The 18,861-nt window shown below is 58.3% G+C and overlaps 2 protein-coding genes across 2 annotated transcripts; one reads left to right on the top strand and one right to left on the bottom strand.

The window, feature by feature from the left end:
• Positions 1-395: 395 nt before the first annotated feature.
• Positions 396-3,390, top strand: WNT1 (Wnt family member 1; the record flags this gene model as incomplete). Its single annotated transcript, XM_079773531.1, has 4 exons — positions 396-499; positions 1,242-1,495; positions 2,187-2,452; positions 2,902-3,390. 4 exons carry the CDS (start codon positions 396-398, stop codon positions 3,388-3,390), a joined length of 1,113 nt encoding a protein of 370 aa, XP_079629657.1.
• An 11,687-nt stretch (positions 3,391-15,077) lies between these two features.
• On the bottom strand, positions 15,078-17,621 carry DDN (dendrin; the record flags this gene model as incomplete). Its single annotated transcript, XM_079773547.1, has 2 exons — positions 15,078-16,983; positions 17,413-17,621. The coding sequence occupies 2 exons, from the start codon at positions 17,619-17,621 to the stop codon at positions 15,078-15,080; spliced, it is 2,115 nt and encodes a 704-aa protein (XP_079629673.1).
• Positions 17,622-18,861: the final 1,240 nt, after the last annotated feature.

Consider the following 18,861-nt stretch of genomic DNA (forward strand, 5'->3'; position numbering starts at 1 on the left):
GCCACCGGGCAGGGGGCGGGGGGTGAGCCCCGACGGCCAGCCCTTCAGCGTTGGGCTCAGACGGGCGGGAGCCACGGCCCCGCTCGCTGCCCATTGTCTGTGCGTGCCCCTGACCAGTGCGCCCCGGTGCCACAGTGCGCCCGGCGGAGCAGCCTCCTACCGTCACTTCAGCCGGTGCCGCAACTATAAGAGGCGGTGCCGCCCGCCCCGCCGCGGCGGCCTCAGCCCACCAGCTGGGACCGCGAGCCATGCTGCCCGCCGCCCGCCCCCGGGGCTGTTAGAGCCAGACTGCGAACTCTCACCACTGCCGCCACCGCCGCATCCCGTCCCACCGTCGCGGGCAGCAGCCAAAGCCGCCCCAACTGCAACACAGAGCGGGCGAGGCCAGGCAGGCCATGGGGCACTGGGCGCTGCTGCCCGGCTGGGTTTCTGCTGCACTGCTGCTGGCGCTGGCCGCCCTGCCTGCGGCTCTGGCCGCCAACAGCAGTGGCCGATGGTGGTAAGTGAGCTGGTGCGGGGTCGCCACTTGTCCGGGGCGCAGAGCCAGGGGCCAGCCCTGTCCAGCTCCCACGCGCTGGGATCGGTCCGCAGACAGGCTCCCTCCAGCGCTCGGACTTCCCCACGAGACACCGAGGGGCGCTCTGGAGCGGAGCTGCTCCAGAAAATCCAGCTCTGCTGCAGTGGGGTGAATGGTCCGCCACGGCAGTCCACGATACTCCAGATGCGAGCCCACTCCCTCCTAGCACCGCCCTTCTTCCATGAGCCCCAAACCCAGGCTTAGCCCCAAACCCAGGCTTACGGTGGTGGCCACACCACAGGTTTCCCTGCTTCAGGAAGTGGGAGGCCAGGCGTGCTTAGAACGGAGACAAGAAGAGGGTGGGACTCCTCAGCATTTCACGCCTTGGGTGGGCATGGATTGCAGGCCAGGATTTCTTCGCCAGGTTGCCCGGAGCATGCTCTGAGAGCCAAGGTGGACATCTATTTTCCGGGTTCCCTATGCTTCCCCTGTCCAGTCTCCCCACACCCAGGGCCCTAGCACCCCTAGAACTCGTGGTCTCACAAAAGTCTGGACGACCAGTCCTTTCCATCTAGCCCAGGAGAGCAGAGTCATTACCTTGTTATTGATCTCCCGCCGCTCTTTCCAGGCAAATAGCTCCAGGAACACAGCAGGGTGGGCGCGGCCTTTTTGGTTAGGGTAAAGGTCCCCCTTCCAGAGCCTGAGCTATCCTGCGTCTCACCAGGGGCATCGTGAACGTAGCCTCCTCCACGAACCTACTGACCGACTCCAAGAGTCTGCAGCTGGTGCTGGAGCCCAGTCTGCAGCTGCTGAGCCGCAAACAGCGGCGGCTGATCCGCCAGAACCCAGGGATCCTGCACAGCGTGAGTGGGGGGCTGCAGAGCGCGGTGCGAGAGTGCAAGTGGCAGTTCCGGAACCGCCGCTGGAACTGCCCCACGGCTTCGGGGCCCCACCTCTTCGGCAAGATCGTCAACCGAGGTGGGTACCCAGGAAGGCGACGCCTCCGGGACAAGGGGAACTCGGGGTCACCCACAGGGCATGGGTGGGCGAATGCAGGGAAGATGTCCCAGGCTCCCGCGGGGTCACACAATCAGCTGGCCAGGAGCTTTATGCTCAGCGCCAGCTCTGGCCCAAACTCAGCCTCCCAGACGCTTTCAAGCCCTACACCTCGGACACGAAGCTTAACTTTTCCGAGCCACTGCCTCAGAAAAAGGGAATTCTGAACTGTGGCCGCTGGCCGCCGAGCGCTGGCCAGGGTCGCCCCCTCTCCCCCGCCCCCCGGGGCCCTGCTCTCTGTAGGGCTGTGTCGTGCCTCCAGCCCAGCAAGGCTTGCTTCGCCGACGTGGGCCGAGTTTGGGCTGCAGAGAGGTCTTGGCGGTGCAGAGTTCTTCCGCTCCCCTTTCTTCGTTTCTTTTCTTTTTTTCTTTCTTTCTGGGGTTGCCCCACTTCCACCGAGGAGCCAAAATGCGCGCTGAGTCTCTAAGGCGTGATTACAACGGTGGACGCGGTTGCTGCCCACTCACGTGCTTTCCCTGTGGGACCAGCTTCCCAGCACAGCCCGCCGCCCGGACTCCACGGGCGCAGGCGGGGGCGTAGGACTCAAGGGTCCCAAGCCCGCCACGGAGGGTGCTGGCCGCCCTTCGCTGATCCCTGGCCCCTTCCCCCGCAGGCTGTCGGGAAACAGCATTTATCTTCGCCATCACCTCCGCTGGGGTGACCCACTCGGTGGCTCGCTCCTGCTCCGAGGGCTCCATAGAGTCCTGCACGTGCGACTATCGGCGACGCGGCCCCGGGGGCCCCGACTGGCACTGGGGAGGCTGCAGCGACAACATCGACTTCGGTCGCCTCTTCGGCCGGGAGTTCGTGGATTCCGGGGAGAAGGGCCGGGACCTGCGCTTCCTCATGAACCTTCACAACAACGAGGCGGGCCGAACGGTGAGCGGGCTGGAGGAGTGGCCGGGATCTGCGCGGGGGCTAACCTCCTGCTGGGGGAGTAACGGCTGGCGATAAGGCCAGGACTTAGGGAGGAGAACCCGGGGAGAGCATCCTGAGGGAGCGGGGGGCTTGGGGGGAAGCCTGAGAATGGAGGGGTTACGTGGCAGGAGGCAACGGGATGCCTGGGGCCGAGGACAGGTAGAACCGAAGAGGTTAGAAGTCCTGTGACCCATGGAAATTGCTGCTTACTGCCCCCTCCGTTGTCCAGATTCAAAAAATAAGGCTGAAAGGCCAAGACAGCGTGATACCCGAATCTCTGTCTGCGGGACGTTTCCTGCCTCCCTTCCCGTGGGCACGGCGAGGCCGGGCCCTGTGCGGAGGCTGTCGCCGGGGATGGCGGCTCTGGCTCCGCGGTGCCCCGGGACAGCCTTTCTCTCCCTTCCCCCCAGACCGTCTTCTCCGAGATGCGCCAGGAGTGCAAGTGCCACGGGATGTCCGGCTCGTGCACGGTGCGCACCTGCTGGATGCGGCTGCCCACGCTGCGCGCCGTGGGCGACGTGCTGCGCGACCGCTTCGACGGCGCCTCGCGCGTCCTCTACGGCAACCGCGGCAGCAACCGCGCCTCGCGGGCGGAACTGCTCCGCCTCGAGCCGGAAGACCCTGCGCACAAGCCGCCTTCACCCCATGACCTCGTCTATTTCGAGAAATCGCCCAACTTCTGCACGTACAGCGGACGCTTGGGTACAGCGGGCACTGCGGGGCGCGCCTGCAATAGCTCGTCGCCCGCGCTGGACGGCTGTGAGCTGCTCTGCTGTGGCCGGGGCCACCGCACACGCACGCAGCGCGTCACTGAGCGCTGCAACTGCACCTTCCACTGGTGCTGCCACGTCAGCTGCCGCAACTGCACGCACACGCGCGTCCTGCACGAGTGTCTGTGACTCGCTGCCTGGACTCGCCCCCAGGAGCATTCTCCTCAAGCCGCCCCCCCCCCCTGCAGATTCTCTGTCACCTAAGACCCTGATCTCACCCAGTCTGTCCATCCACATCCTCGCGATTCTTACGTAACCTCCTCCTACCTGGGGACTGCTGAAACCACTTGCCGGGGGCGGTAGGAACCTTCTTGCCATCCTGATGGACCTGCCCTCACCTACCTCCCTCCCTCTCCGCGGGAGACCCCATTGCACTGCCCCCCTGCTTGGCTAGGAGGTGAGAGAAGGATTCGTCCCCTCCCCCATGGCGAGTCAGCTCCAGACGGATACCACGCCGCCGCCGCCGACCTCCCTGCCTCTCTCCCTCCCATTTTAACTCCGTTTTCTCCCTATGCCTACACCCCCTGCCAAGGGTGCAGACCCTGAACACACCCATGGGCATCAGGGCCTTTCTCCTCCCCACCTACAGCTGAAGCCGGAGGTGCCAGGGTGAAAGGGCAGCTGCAGCTGTGGTGATATGGAAAATGAAGTTGGGGGGACCCAGCAGAAACACCCCCATTCTTCCAGCCCCAGTCATGGAGCCATTGAACAGCTGTGAGCCATGCCTCCCTCAGCCACCTCCTACACTTTCCTGTCCTGCCTCCTCATCAGTGTGTAAATAATTTGCACTGAAACGTGGATACAAAGCCACGCGTTTGGTTGTTGTAAATAAAACTATTTATTGTGCTGGGTTCCAGCCTGGCTTGCAGAGACCACTTCCACCCCCCAACCAAATCCCTCTCCACTCTTCTCTTCTTTTGCCCTTCAGCCTCTTCTGATCCCTCTTCTCCTCTCCCCAATTTTTCAAAGATGCTTTTGCCTACTGGAATCAGCATTTCCTTCCACTGTAGCTATTAGTGGCTCCTCGCCCCCACCGATACAGTATCTATCTTCCTCTGCAGAATAAAAATCTCTATTTTTATCAATGACTTGGTAGCTTTTCCTTGAATCCAGAACACACCATTGTTTACCTCTCTTAAACAAATAGGATAGGTTGTTGGGGGACTGGTTGTCTGGCCCTGCAAAAGGACCCTGAGATTCTGACCCTTGGTTGACCCTAATGAGGCCACTGGGGATCCAGGTCCCCAGAAGAACCTGGTCAGAAGCCCAAAGATCCTGCAAGTTTCCTTTTCTTATTCAAACACCAACTGGCTGTGTGATATTGGATGTGTGATATTGGACAAGTGCATGACGGCCTCAGTTTCTTCCCTGGCTGAATGGGAATTGAACAAACTCGGAGCCTGCCTTTCCTAGCTGGAACAGTCGGTGTGAGAATAGCTACAGCTGAGTGATAGCCATGACTGCGTTCTGAAAAGAAACCAAAGAAAGAGACACCCAGGAAAGGGTGCTGCTGCCTCTGGTGTGGAGCTACCGGTCCCTGAAGCCTATCTGCTTCAGCTGTGGTCAGGCAGTGGGCAGTGAGGGCTTACAACAACGTAACCAAAAGGAAACCCAAGTGTGGCCCATAACCAAACCATGAAGCTAACCATTCCCATAAAGAGCCCATTGAGGAGTCTGTCCCTAACAACACTGACACCTCTGTGCGTGCATTCGCGAGTTGGCTGGCGGAAGTACTAATCCTGCCCACAGCCCTAAACCTGTCTCTAACTCTAATCCTCTCCCCATGCCTAGGTCTAAGTGTAACCTTAGCCTTAACCCTAACTTCAAACACTAACCCCTTCCTAAACTCTAATGCCTGTCCCTAATCCTAACACTTCCCCCCAGGGGAGGACTCAAAAGGCAGGGGGAGCTATGAAGCTCTCCACCTGCCCCCCCCCCCCCCCACAAAGGCAACAATTGATCCCAGCCAAATGGAGAATTTCCCCCTCTCCCCAGGACTCTTTTGCTGCGGTTGGTGCCTCCCACCTCTCCCTGGGTGTGTGAACTCTGACCCTGTTGGCCTTTGGGATGTGTGGGGGTAGAGGAGTGGAGCCAGGAGCTGCTCAATGCTGCCATGCCACCCCTTTCCCTTTCTCTCCATCCGCCAAGCTAGCACTAGCTCAGCTCTGATGGGCAGTCAGCGGGAGGAATATTATTGATCTGGGGTAGGAGGCACCTGACAAGCCTTGGATTTCCAGTGAAGAACCCCCTGCAGAGAGGCTATTAGATCCCTCAGCTTCTAAAGCAAGAAGTTAATGGGCTGCCAGAGGCAGGAGGGGGGCCTATGCCCCCGCTGGACAATGCCAGAGTTGGGGAGAAGCAGCAGGGTGGAGAATAGAAGGGTTGGCAGCTGGCCCCAACCACTCTCACCTAACTCCTGACTCCGAGAGCTAGGTCAGTATCTGCTTTAGGCCCAGATGCTGGAAGGCTTTGGGCTGAGTTGACACATAGGAGGTGGAAGAAGAGCAAGAGAAAGCAATGAATCCTGTTCTGACCTGAACTAGCTTTTCAACAAATCTTTTGGTTTTTTTTCCCAGCCTTGGTTGCCTTAGCTATTAAATAGGGATGGTTATGGGCACTTAGACTTCTTCAGGAAGGTGATGAGGTTCAGAGGAGATCATGTGCATGAAAGCTCCGGTCATTTGAACACTTGCTGACACCTCTTCTGTGCCAGGCATATGCCCAATGCTGGGGATACAGCCATAGTGCCTGCTTGAAAAGTTCACAGTCCAGCTGGGGAGTCAAGCACACCCACATACATAGTGTAATGGGGGGAGTACAGTGGAGGCTCGGGGAAGTTCAATACCCTCTGCACAGGTGTGAGGTTTAAGGACAGACGCCTACACTCAAGTCCTCAGCATGGAAGCCCTTCTCTTGCAGGAGCTGGGACTTTGAAGAGGAGGTAGGGAAGTGCAGAATGAGGACTAGTTCTCAAGGGGGCATACACCAATAAAAGGGGGAAAAGCAAGCAAAGGGGCTATAAGATCTGCAAAGCACTACATCATATGAAGTAATTATTTTGTGATTATGAGCATCTATGCCATCCTCAGGCAAAACTTGAGCAGGTAAATCCTGGGGAGAAAAACAGCTGTGCCTGGAGAGAGACCTGGATACAGTCTCAGGGCCCAGAGCGGCTCAGGGGGGGTGCATAGCAGAGTCCTATCGGGAATGGGCCCGATGCCTCAGCTCTGCCCCATCCATGCAGGCTGTCCTCCCACCCACCTCTGATCTTCAGGTGCCAGAGGCCACACACCAGGGGAATCTGAGGCTGCCGGGACCCTGACACATGGTTGGCCTCAGCAAGTGAGGGAGGTGCAGGTCTTGAAATATCCAGGGGGAGGGGGAGAGGAAAACCTGAGAGGACTGAGATGGCAGGCAGGCACAGTCCCCAGGGGGTCAGCAAGCTGGCACCACGCACACCCTGCCACACGCACCCTGGAAAAACCCTGTCAGTGGGGCTGCAAATACCCCAGGGTCTAGCACATCTCCCCCCACCCCCCAGGCTGGTTCAGTACTCCTCTCCAAGCCAGAGGGAGAAAAATAACAAAATGAGGAGAAAATAAGCTGTTTGGCTGTGGTGTGAGCAGGAATATCCATGCAGAGCTGCCCACCACTCACCCTTACTCACTCTTTCCACACCCAGCCGGGGCGCCCAGCATGAGACAGACCACCCCTCTGCCCCCTCCCCCGTCTGGGCTAAAAGCAGACGCTGGTGAGCGAGCAGCAGGTTATAAATATGCCCAGGGAACTGCCGCCAACTCGCTCCCTTGTCATCCCCTGGGAGGGGATAGGGTGGGGTGGCTCCTAGGGAGGAGCCAGGGCTGCCCTGCTCCCTGGGGCCCAGTAGGAAGTGGGGCTTCCAAGAGGCTACTGCACTTTTTTTTGTTGTTGTTGCTCTTTTTAAAGGGAAGGAACCACTGCCACTTGATTTTTCCTGGACATTTGCTCATCTGCTCAGAGGTGGGGTCCCCATCCCTCCTGGACCATGGCCGGAAGCTCAGAATGAAAGGGCCTGAGGCCACTCACTTTGTATCCTTGTGCAGCCCGGCACCATGTCTCTTCCTCACACCCATTTATCCCCAGCAAAACCGAAGTCCAGTCATTCATTCAACAGGCATTTACTGAGGACCTGCTGAAGGCCAGGCCCTGTGCACAAGCACACCTGCATGCACAAGTGTGCGCACCTGCACGTGCACGCACACAGCAGACTCCACTCCCATGTGTTCACACCAGCTCCTGCCCCCAGGACGGAGGTCTTGGCTTTAACCTGGCCGCTTCATCAGGACGGGGAACGCTTCAGGCTCCTGGTTCTACCTCAGAGTAAGGGGTGGGATGGGGTGGGGGATAGAGAACAGGGTCCCTAAACATTCCTGCTTCCACCATTTGCCTGATAAATGAGAGGGCCCTTTCCTCCCTGCCTAATCATCTGCCCAGTGCAAGTACCACCCTAGGAAGGAAGGGCCACTTGGTGGGATGCCGGAGGGCACCTGCCCATGTCACCAGAGCGTTCTGCCTCCCAGCCCAGTGGGTGCGAAGCTGGGCAAGAGGGGGCAGTGCCACCCTGAGAAGCTCCCGGCTCTCCTTCCCCAAAGATGAATCCCTCCCTCTCCCTCTTCCCTATTAATCCTCGGAAGTGAGGCCCCTATTGTGGCCCCTCGCCCTCCTTGGCTGGCGTCTAATTAACTCCTCCTGCCCCCGGTTTTGTGTGCCCCCCTTACCCCACCTTGTCGGCCCCGCCCCTCCGCTCCGCCTGCTCCCCCCCACGGACATTCCAGCCCGGCTGGGCTGCTGTGCCAGGGCAACCAGGGCTGGACCAAGACCTAATCCCCCCGCCGCCTGGCCGGGCTGGGGGAGCCCCACTCACCTCCCGGCTCTCTGGGGGCTGCCCGGCTCTGCTGTGGCGGAGACACACAATCAGGACAAAGGCGCAGCCCCCAGGGGGCTAACTCAGCCTTCACGCCCAGGTTGTGCGGCATTTGGGGAGTTTAATGAATTGTCCATCACGCCTTTCAGGGCCCGCCCGTCAGCCTGGATTAATCTTCGGAGCCCTGGTGGGGTAGGAGACACTAAGCCTGTATTTATTACTCTCCCATTGTCACTAATTGAGGTAATTATCTGTGACTCTGGCCTGGCCAACAATACCGCATTCACTCCCGGGACCTCGATGGGCCTGGCTCCCACTCTCAGCACCAACCCTCCCTCCTCTATCAAACCCATCGAGGGCTAAGTTGGGCCCTGGAGCATGTTGGGAAAGTGGACAATGTCCCACAATGCTTCACCTCCCAACCAGTTCTCCCACAGCCACCATTATGGGGTTGCAGCTAGGGAGAGATTTGCCCCCCCCCCCGCCCCCAAATAGGTGAGAAAAGAAGGCAGACTGTCAGGGAACAGGTTTGGCTGGCAGTGCCCTCAGGCCCCAGAGTTTCTGAAGTCTTTGGTTTTCTGGACTCTCCAACTCTCTGGGCTGGTGGTCTGGGCCAGGGTCTCACAAGGCCCTTCTCTGGATCCATCTTCATGTCCCTCTAGCCTCCAGAGCTCTAGGGTATTGGGAGAGCCCAACCCAGGCAAGGTGTACTCGGGTCAGGTCCCTGCAGCTACCAGAGTGGCAGAATGGCTGTGAGTGTGACAGGGGAGTTTGGAAGAAAGAATAGGGAAGGGCTCATCAGGGAGCTTAGGGGAAGGGCAAGAAAAGCTATTTAAGTAAGGAGCATTCAGGGGTCACATTAATGTGGCCATGCAGCAATCTTAGGGAGAAATGTGGATTTGGAGGGAGCAGTGCCAAAGAGTAAATTTCACATGGAGATGGCTTCCCAGGTCAAGGGGAATGGCCCTAGGGAACAGGTATGAGAGGGGGGGGGGCGGTCGGGGGAGGAAGGGAGGGACCTGCTGGAAGGAAATGTCTAGACCATACGGGACAGTACTTGGAGTGGCACTTCACCAGCTGCAAAACTTAAGGACCATGGTGAACTCAGAGCTACAGTTGGAACAGCGCCACCTTGTGGTGTCTCTTGGGAGAGCTCCTGGAAAGACCCCAGCAACGAAAGCAGGGTAATTTCTCCTGAAAGCATGGAGAATGGGGGGTCACACCAAGAAGCAGCCACTCTTCTTCCTATATATCTGCCACCGAATTGCTGTGCCAGTGTTCCTGTGGAACAGTTTTATCATCTCTTCCTTCCCCTGCCAGCATTTACTGAGAGCCTGCTCCAGGCCAAGCTTGCAGGGGCTACAGAGCTAAGTCAAAGGCACTACCACCCTTAAGTAGCTGATGGTCCAGTGGGGAATTCCACAAGACAACAGGACCAACAAAGGTCATAATCAAGCAGCAGCTAAGACAATGTTATAGGCATTGAGGAGGACATTTACAGCTCAAACGTTCTCTGCCCCTCACCTCTCCCTCAGCTTCTCTCATTAAAGCTCAAATGTTGTATCCTTGTTTTCCAGAGGCACTTCATGATTTGACTCCCACACATCATTCCAGAGTCCCATCCTTCTGCACCTCTTCATTCCCCAGCGCCTCTGTTCCCCATGAAAGCTGTGTGCTTCCCACCGTTCTATCTTTGTTCACACCCTGGAATGTGCCTCTTGCCAATCTCCCCTGGTTGAAACCCATCTCAACTTTTCCTTCCTCCATGAAACTCTTCTAATTTTCCTTGGCAAAGTTGTCTTGCCTCATGAAGCACCTTCTTGGCGGGGCTTTCATTAACAGCACATACTGGCTGTCCCATGGGTGATTATCGGTTACTCATTCTCCTACTGTGCTTCTAGCTTCCTGAGCACATGGGCTCTGTGTTTTGTTCATCTTAGAAGCCCTTGCAGAACTGAGTTAGGCACATCATATGCCCTTGTTAACAGAATAAATGGATGGATGGATGGATGGATGGATAAATCAATGGATGGATGACAGACGGGATGGTGATGGATGGATAAATGGATGGGTGGGATGTATAGATGGATGGATGCATACATAGATGCATGGATGGATGAACAGAAGGATTAATGGATGGGTGGATGGATGGATGAATGGAGCAACTGTTCTCTAAAAGGACCCACAAAAGCCTATGTAATAGCAGGGGCTTCCAGGAAGAGAGCTGCCCCTCCCGCCACCATGCCAGGACACGCAGAGGAGGTCACAGTACCCAGGTTGAGCCTTCCTTTGCTAATATATACATCCTTAGTGACTTGTCTCCCAAAGGTCTTGGTATATTCCCACTCCCAAGAAGTCACAGTCTAGGAGTTGTTCCTTCCTTCTTGCTCCCCTGGACCTTCTGGAATGAATGCCTTCATTAACGTGTTATTTTGTACCGCCTGCACTGATTCTGTAGGTTTCTTCTTCTGCATCCCTTTCCCCCATCTCACACACACCCTGGATTTCTGAGCTCCCTGAAGATAGGAACTGTGTCTGAATCTCTTGTATATCCCTAGGGCCTGGCATACGTGTTTACTGGGTAAGTGAACAAATGAATTACCGAGAGAATGCTGACTCTTTTCCCACAGACACACTTTGTACACTTCCCATGTATTCATGTTCAGCCATCTCTACTGGTCCTCCCCTCCTCACACGCATACACACACTCCTGACTCTGATTTCCTTCAAGTCCCAGAGTTGTGGCCTGGTTGTTTCCTTTGCTAATTTGTGGCTGATCCTGGGAAGTCCCAGGGCTCTCCTGAGAGTCTGAAAGGGGAGGAGGCTCCTAGCTCCTCGAAAGCCACATTAACTGGGCTCCATTTGGAACCGAAAAGGGCTTTCCTGGGAAGAACCTGGCTGTGGGGAGGGCAGCAGGGTCCCGTGGTAACCTGAGGGCTGCTGCCCCGACCTGGCCACGCCCTCCTGCCTCTGCTGTCCCTACTCCTGACCTGTGACGCTGTCCCACGGTGGGGGGTGGTTGTGGCAGAGACAGCCAGATTTAGAAGTAATTTTCGCAGCAGGGAGCCTCCGGCCTGCCACCCACAGGGCCCGTGGAGCCAGTCTGAGATATGGCTCATCAAGGGCTGCCCCCAGATCTGCAGTCGCTCCTAGCTTCTCCCCAGATCTTTAGCAGCTGGTGCTGACTCCATTCTCAGGCAAAGATGGAGGAAGTCCTGGGGTGGGAGCATGTGACTTGGACACCCTAACCACCCAAGTGCTCCTAGTGTACATTCAGCCGTTCAAGCAGCTTGTCTCCATCCCAGGGATCCCCTCTCCTCTGGATCTGGCCTCTGCTGCCTCTTCCTCCTCTTCCCTATCCTCATGTTCCCATACCCCCAACACGAATGAAACAGCCCTAGAGAGAAATAATAATCAGAACTCAACCCTTATATATCACTTACTAGGTCCCAGGCAGTGTTCTCAGTGTTTCACATATTGAATCATTTAATCCTCCCAACAAGACCATGAAAGGAACACCATTAATAACCCAGTTTTATAACTGACACCAAGACACAAAGAGGTTGAGTAACTTGCCAAGGTCACACAGCTTGTATGAGACAGAGGCAAGATTCAAACCCAGGCCACATAGTCCGTGTCCTAAATACAAGACTGCCCTAGTTTTCTGACAACGGTGGAGAGAAGTAGAGGTAGGGGAAGAGGAGGAAGAGGCAGCAGAGGCCAGATCCAGTGTGGGTAAACTCTTAAAAACTGGTCTCCTGGCTGTTCAGCCGCTAAGAGGCTCAGGCTGTGAGGTGGGGCACACCTCCACAGTGCCAGCCCCTCCCATACAGCTCACTCTTCCACCAGCCTCAGAGCCCTGCCTCCCTGGGCTGCAGCACAATCCAGGCAGATACTGTCGCCATGGCCCTGACCTTCCTCTGCCTTCCTCCTAGCCTGAAGCCCGTCCTCGTCTCAAGCCCAGAGGCCAGAGGCACACACTCCTCAGCTGGACCAGGCTCATCCCAACCGCCTCAGTTTTTCTTGCTTCCTTTGTCGTCCACAGCTCCCCCGAATATACCCTCAACTTCAGTCAAATCAGACCATTTCTCCCACATCTACGCCTCTTGTTTTTGCTGTTCTTTCTACTTAAAACCCCTTTCCCCAAATTCAGTCTTTTTTTGTACTTAACACTCGCTGTTTAATTTTATCCTTATTTGTGTGTTTTCACCTTCACCCCTTGCCAAGCAGGCCTCACTCCTCTTCCCTGGAGTCCAGCCCAATTCCTGGTTCCTCTCAGGTGTTCAGTAACTGCTCAATGGTTAGAACCTGTAGTAGATAGAATTGTAGGTGGAAGGGAGACAGACCTCAGGAACCTTTGATCTCTGCTCAAGGTGACCCCCACTTCCTTTACTTCCTCTACCAGGAGCTAACTGGAAACCTGGCAGTGTGGGTTTCAGGCAGGTTCTGGGATAGACCTTCCCTGGGTGACTCTGACCAACATTCTCCCCTCAGGTTCAGAAGCTCAAAGAGGGCCTCCCTCCGGCTCCAACAAACCAAGGCCAGGCAGCCAGCTTAGGGCCCCAGCCCGGTCCCCATCCTGCACAGTCTCTCCAGGTGCGCGTGGACAGTGATACGGAGATAATTGGAGACCAAAACCATAAGCGGTTGGAGAGCGGGACTGGTGATCTGAGCGCTGAGCCAGAGTCGGAGTTGGCGGGGCTGGGGGGGGGGGGGGGGGCGGGCAGAGGCGGAGTGGAGGGCAGGGCCAGGCAGGACTCTGAGACTGAGTCTGGGCGAAGCCCCCGCGCCCGGCGAGCCGGCGGCTAAATTTACCCAGGCTGACTCAGCCCTTGCCCGGAATGGGGGGTGGGGGGAGTGCGCGGGGCAGTGGGAAGAGCCAGCGGGGGTGGGGGGCAAGGAAGGGAGAGTCCGCGCTGGGGGAGACAGGAGTGGGCCGGGAGTTTCCATCAAAGAAAGGAGTCTCTCCACCCCGTCCCCCCTCCACACCCCCGCTCCGCCCACCAAGCGGGAAGGAGCGGAAGAGCCCTGTGGGTGGGACGCTGTGGGGACAGGGTAGGTGAAAGGAAGAAGAGGCCAAGGTTGGACAAAGGGAAGCTTAGATTTATTGAGCGCCTACCGTGTGCCAGGCACTGTGCAAGGCGCTTTACATACATTATCGCATTAAATCCTCACAACAACCCTGCGAGGTAGGTGTTTATATACCCCCATTTGACAGATGAGGAAAGTGAGGCTCAGGGAGGTGAAGTGATTTGGCCAAGTTCACATGGCTAGTAAATAGAGAGAGAGGAGGTGTCCAAGATAAGAGACAAAAAAAAGACCTCAGAGTCTGGGTCCCAAGCCGTGTGGCGTGGATAAATACAAAGAGGGGCTCATTGAGAGGCCTGCTCCCGACCTCGCACACCTGGAGGCGGCAAGGCTGGGGACCCCGCGTTAACTAGGGATCAATCGATTAACTGGCCTATGGGAGTAGGAAGGACTCGCGGACTAGCTACAGGGGAAATCCGCGACCTGCGCGCGCCCCATAGTGGCCACAGCGAGGATCACACCCTACACCTACAGGCTTTTTTCGGACAGCCTCCCTCTTCCTTCTGTAAGCAGTTTCTGGAAGAGGCAGAGATGCAAGAAATCCTCAGGACTCTTTCAGATGAATGATACCACCTGGGTGGAAAATCGTGGCAATGATTCAGAGCATCACTAAGAAACATTGGGGAGGAGAAAGAGGAAGGTCTGAAGAGGTCCCAAGCCGATTCATTGTCTGCCTCCCCTCTCCTGCTGGAACCACCACAGGCCAGGGACAGTGACAAGGCCACCATCCTGCCCTGCCTTGGGTAGCCCTCCTCTAAACCTGAAAGACTGGGATAGGAGCCCTTGCCCATTGACTCGGCTCTTCTGTGAACCCTGGACAGTCTCTAGAATTGAGAATGAGTGCAGGTGACAACGAAGCCACCCAGAAACCCTCGGACTCTGTTCATCTATTCCTAACTCTTTCCTGGCTTGTGAAGGGAAGGATGCGATAAAAGCTTCCCCGAAGGCTCCAAAACGACATGGACGGACCTTAGAACGCCCTTCATTTTACATATGAGGAGGCCTGGAGAAGGAAAGTGACTTGCCTAAGGCGCCCCAGTGAGTGCCAGAGTTAGGACTGGGACCCAGGACTTGTGACACAAAGTGAGCCTCTTCCTGCTTTGCTGGTTGCTTCTGGACTCCTTCCTCTGCTGCCAAGGGCTTCTCTGTGACCTGTTCACTTCAGTCCAAAGCCTCTCCATCACTCCCTCCCTCCTGCCCAGAGGCCCTTCCCTGAAGTTGCCCTCCCCTGACTATACCATTCCTGCCCTCCTGCCTACTCTTGGCCAGGCTTCTCTGCTCAACTCCACACCCAGGGCAGCAGCTACCCCTGCTGAAGCCCTTACTGAGTGCCCTGAAAGGAGCAGGCATTACAGTCTACTGCTCACCTGACCTCTCCTGATCTAAAAAATAAAAATAAAATAAAAATTACAGCCCTAGCCGGTTTGGCTCAGTGGATAGAGTGTCAGCCCGAGGAAGGAAGGTCCCGGGTTTGAGTCTGGTCAAGGGCACGTACCTCGGTTGCAGGCTCCTCCCTGGCCCAGGCCCTGGTCCAGCCACGTGCAGGAGGCAACCAATCAATGTGTTTCTCTCACTTAGATATTTCTCTCTGTCTTTCCCTCTCTCTTCCACTCTCTCTAAAAATCAATGGGAAAATATCCTCGGGTGAGGATTTAAAAACAATTACAAACCAGCATCTGTTCCCTTTCCTTTCATTTGGGCGGCTTCTTTCTGGGTTATGGGAACCGGTATAGGTAAGGGGTACAAGGAAGTCTGTGAGGAAGTAAGGGGACCAGAGGGCCCAAGGATGGATGGGCGGGGAGACACAAATACAGCAAAGAGCCTCTTACTGCCGCTCCCCGTTTCTCTGTGGGGTCCCCTTGGCGCTCCTCTCTCCAAAGAGGGCCTCCTCGGTTTGGCTGATGACATCCAGAATCTTCCGGATGCTGTCGTTCGGCGGTGCGGTCTTCCCGCCTCCACGGCGCCCGGCCCGCTCCCTCCGCCAGGAGGCGCCGGCGGCTTCTGTGTCGCTCCCCTCCGAAGAGCTGCTATGGGCGCCGAGCTCCGCAGCTTCGTCCGAGTCCGAGTCAGGGGCGGTGTGGCGGCGGATGCGGGACACGGCTTCCCTCAGGGCCCCGGCGTAGGGTCCCGGGGTCCGCGCCCAGCCCCGCCCCGCGGGCCGTGGGACCCCCGCCACTTCCCCCGAGCCCTCGGCGCTCGCCGCGCCCCCCGGAGTCGCCGGGCCGCGGGCGGAGTGCCCGAGGCTACCCGGCTGCGTGGGGGCGCCTTGCAGGTTCACTTCGTCCACCGGGAGCCCCAGGATGCGGGAGGCGCGCTCCTCCAAAGAGGCGTCCGCGGGCTTCCCGCCCTCAGCCTCGAACCCGCGCCCCGCATATGGCTGTTGGGAAAGGCGACTGCTGGACAGCAGCTTTTGGCAAGGGGAAGGCAAGACCGCGGCCCCCGCCCCCTCCGCCTGGTCGGGCTTCGGCTGGCTGGGGGCATCTCCCACCATGCGTGGCACCCCAGCGGGCAAAAGCTGCACGTGCTGGGTTCGAGGGGTCGGAACATACTGGGACTTGATCACCACGCACGTGGCGTCAATGACAAAAACGCCTTCTCCGCGAGCAGGGCCGCTGGAGCTGCGGGGCAGGGTGTGGGCGCGGCGGGGCGCCTTCCCAGCCTCCAAGGGTCCGGCCCTCTCCCGGTGACCCAGGGACTCTCTGGATCCCGTGCCTCCTGGGGCCCAGGGTCTGGGGAGGGTCTGGCTCTGTGGGGGCGGATGCTTTTTAAGGGAGGGAATCCAGGGTTTGGGGAGCCAGCTCTGTTCTGTACCTTCTTTCCCTTCCCCGGGGCCCTGGAGATGGGGCCTGGACCTGGGGGCGGGACGCGGGCGGCTGGGAGTCTCCGTGGCAGACCCCGCAGAAGCTGCCGCCCCGCCGGGGTTCCCAGCAGCTTGGGCATGGGGGTGGCCGTCGCTACCGCTGTTCAGGCCAGCGGCAGCCAGCCCCAGGCTTCTCTCTGCGGCCCCCTTGCGGGGCTCCGGCCTTGGCCTAGCTGTTCCACAGCCTGGGGACCCCCCCAAGAGACCCCGCTCCTGTCGAAGACCCCAAGCCCCTAGGACGTCCCGGTAAATCCGAGGATCCAGCCTTTTCTTTGTGCACCCTCCCTCTGTCCTGGCCGGAGTCTGAGCGGGGGCTGATGAGCCGGGCGCCTGGGCGGGCTCGGGGCCTCTTTTAGCCCCCAAAGTCCTGTGGGGGCCTTCGTAAGAAGGTGGAGCCACATAGGGTGGCGGGCGGTCCCAGCGGCGGCGTGGGGCCGGCCCCGCAGCGGCTCTCAGCAGCAGGTGAGCCTCGTAGCTTGGGGGCCCTGGCCTTCGACCTCCCCAGGGCCCCACCCACGCCGCCCTTGGGTCGCTCTGCGGCTGCAGGGATGGACGGGGCGGTCGCCCCACCGGCCCCGGGCGCTCTGGCCGTGATGGAGCTGGGAGCCTTGCAGGCTGTGCCACCCGAGGGGCGTTCCGAGGCTCCGGGCGCGGCCGACCCGGGGGGCTCCTTCGGGCCCCACCAGCCTTGCGCCTTTTCCGCTCGGTCTCCTTGGCCTCCCGCTCTTGCGATGCCGCTTTCCTTTTCTCTTGCTCCCGGGCTCGGGCCTCGGCTGGGGGCCCCGCCCGCCAGTTGGTCGCCTCCTGCAGCACCCGGGCGGCCCAGGGCCGGCGGGGAGGCGGCTCAAGGGATCCCGGGCGCGGCCCACACCTGGGACAATGAGCAGGAACCCAGGTGAGCAGTTTGTGGGGGAAGGGAGCCGAGGTCCGGGGAGCTGGGAGCACTGCAGACCACTCTGGGCAGCCATGTGGAAGGGTGTGTGTGTGTGTGTGTGTGTGTGTGTGTGTGTGTGTGTGTGTGTGTGTGTATGCACGTGCATATATATGTTGGGGCTGAAGTCTAAGCGGGATTTTTCACCATCCCTCCATGCACAGTTTACCGGCGTCTGCCCCATCTCACCTCCTGCCCTTTTCACACCCATGCCTGTTTCCCCAAACAACGCAGGTTAGGTCAAACTCTAGCTCTCCGGATGGTGAAAGAGGGAAAGAGAAGGGGGACCAGCAGCGCTGGCTGTGCCCGGGGGAAGTCCAGACCCCCCCCCCCCCCCCACTCTCTTCCCCTCACTTCTCCTTCACTCACGTGTGGCTCTGGGGCCCGCGGATCCAGTGGCTGGCCTGGAAGTCCATGGTCTGTCGAGGAGGGGCACGGGGACTGTAATGACAGGAAATAGTCTTCACTTGGATCACCAGCAGCTTGGATTTCTGCACCCAGAGGCAGCTTCCAGACTCCTCATCCTGGCGCTCCCGGGGGCTGTCGGGCCCCTCGGAGAATAAATGACCATCCAGCATCCTGCCCCACCCCACCCCGGCCCCCCACCCTCCCACCCGCCCCCGAGAGCCCCCTCCCAGCCCAGGAAGCCGGCGCCCACTGCAGAGCGACAGGCCCAGCGACTGGGGACTATATATACCCGGGCACACGTGTGTGTGCCTGTCTGTGTGTGTGTGAGTGCATGTGACATGGCGGGGATGGCTCCGCGCTGCTACCTCCCCCATGTGCACGGCCGCCCCCTGTGGCCCGGATTTGGGATCCCCTTCCCACTTCTCATGTCCCCCAAGCCTGATGGAACCTGCAGGAGTGGGCAGGGGACTTCTTATTGCCAAGCTGACAGTGCCCCCTCCCCCATCCCCATTGCTTCAACCTTCCTGCTATTTTAACCCTTCACTCCCCTCCTTGTCAAGGTGCTTGACCACCAGGGTTCTGCCCTTGACTTCCTGCCTCAGACTTCAGGGACTTCAGTTTCTCCGACAGGGAGGTGATGGAAATGGAACTTAAGGTCTCTGCCTGCCACTCTTGCTGGTTTCCATGGGGTTGGGGTGCAGGAGGGGCTGGCCCAGGCTGGGGGGCTATTTTTAGCGGCAGTGGCATTCGGGTGCAGAGAGGAGATGAGTAACCAGCTTCCATGTGGTGGAAGGAGGAGGCAGTAGCTTTCATGCAGCTTTTGTGTGGCTGGGGGAGCTATCCTCCCCTAGCTTAAAAGGGTGACCCCCAGCCCCTTAACTGTAGCCCAGGACTGCTGGTACAGCAGGAGAAAGGAATCTGACTTAGCCACGGAAACTGCCCCACACTCCTGTTCTAGATGTTTGTCCTTGGGCACCCATGGAGCCAGCTCCCTGCAGCGTGCTCTCTCACAATCCAGAAGCCAGAATTTTGGGGTCATACTGTTCTGTGCCCACACAGCTCTGCTTAGCCTTATGGAGGATAGACTAGGGTGCTTATGCATTTATTCGCACCCTTTCGGAGGAATGTTGTGCTCCCTTGGCAAAACTAATCCCCTAGCAACTGAGGTGATAAAAGTGGCCCGTTTTCCAGCTTAGAGCCCCCCATCACCGCTACCACAATGCCTAGCTCACTCAGCCCCCACCTGAAGTGGTGCTCAAGATGCTCACATTTTAGGCTCATTCTGTCCTGGGGAGTTACATTCACATGTCTCTCCCCGCCCCCCAAGCCTATACCAGGTGTCCCCCGATTCACCATGGCAATGTTAGTGGCAGCACAGCCCACGCCAACTCTTCCATGCAGAGACTTAGC

This window comes from Cnephaeus nilssonii (genome assembly GCF_951640355.1).
Source record: "Cnephaeus nilssonii genome assembly, chromosome: 6".
NCBI classification, from domain to species: domain Eukaryota; kingdom Metazoa; phylum Chordata; class Mammalia; order Chiroptera; family Vespertilionidae; genus Cnephaeus; species Cnephaeus nilssonii.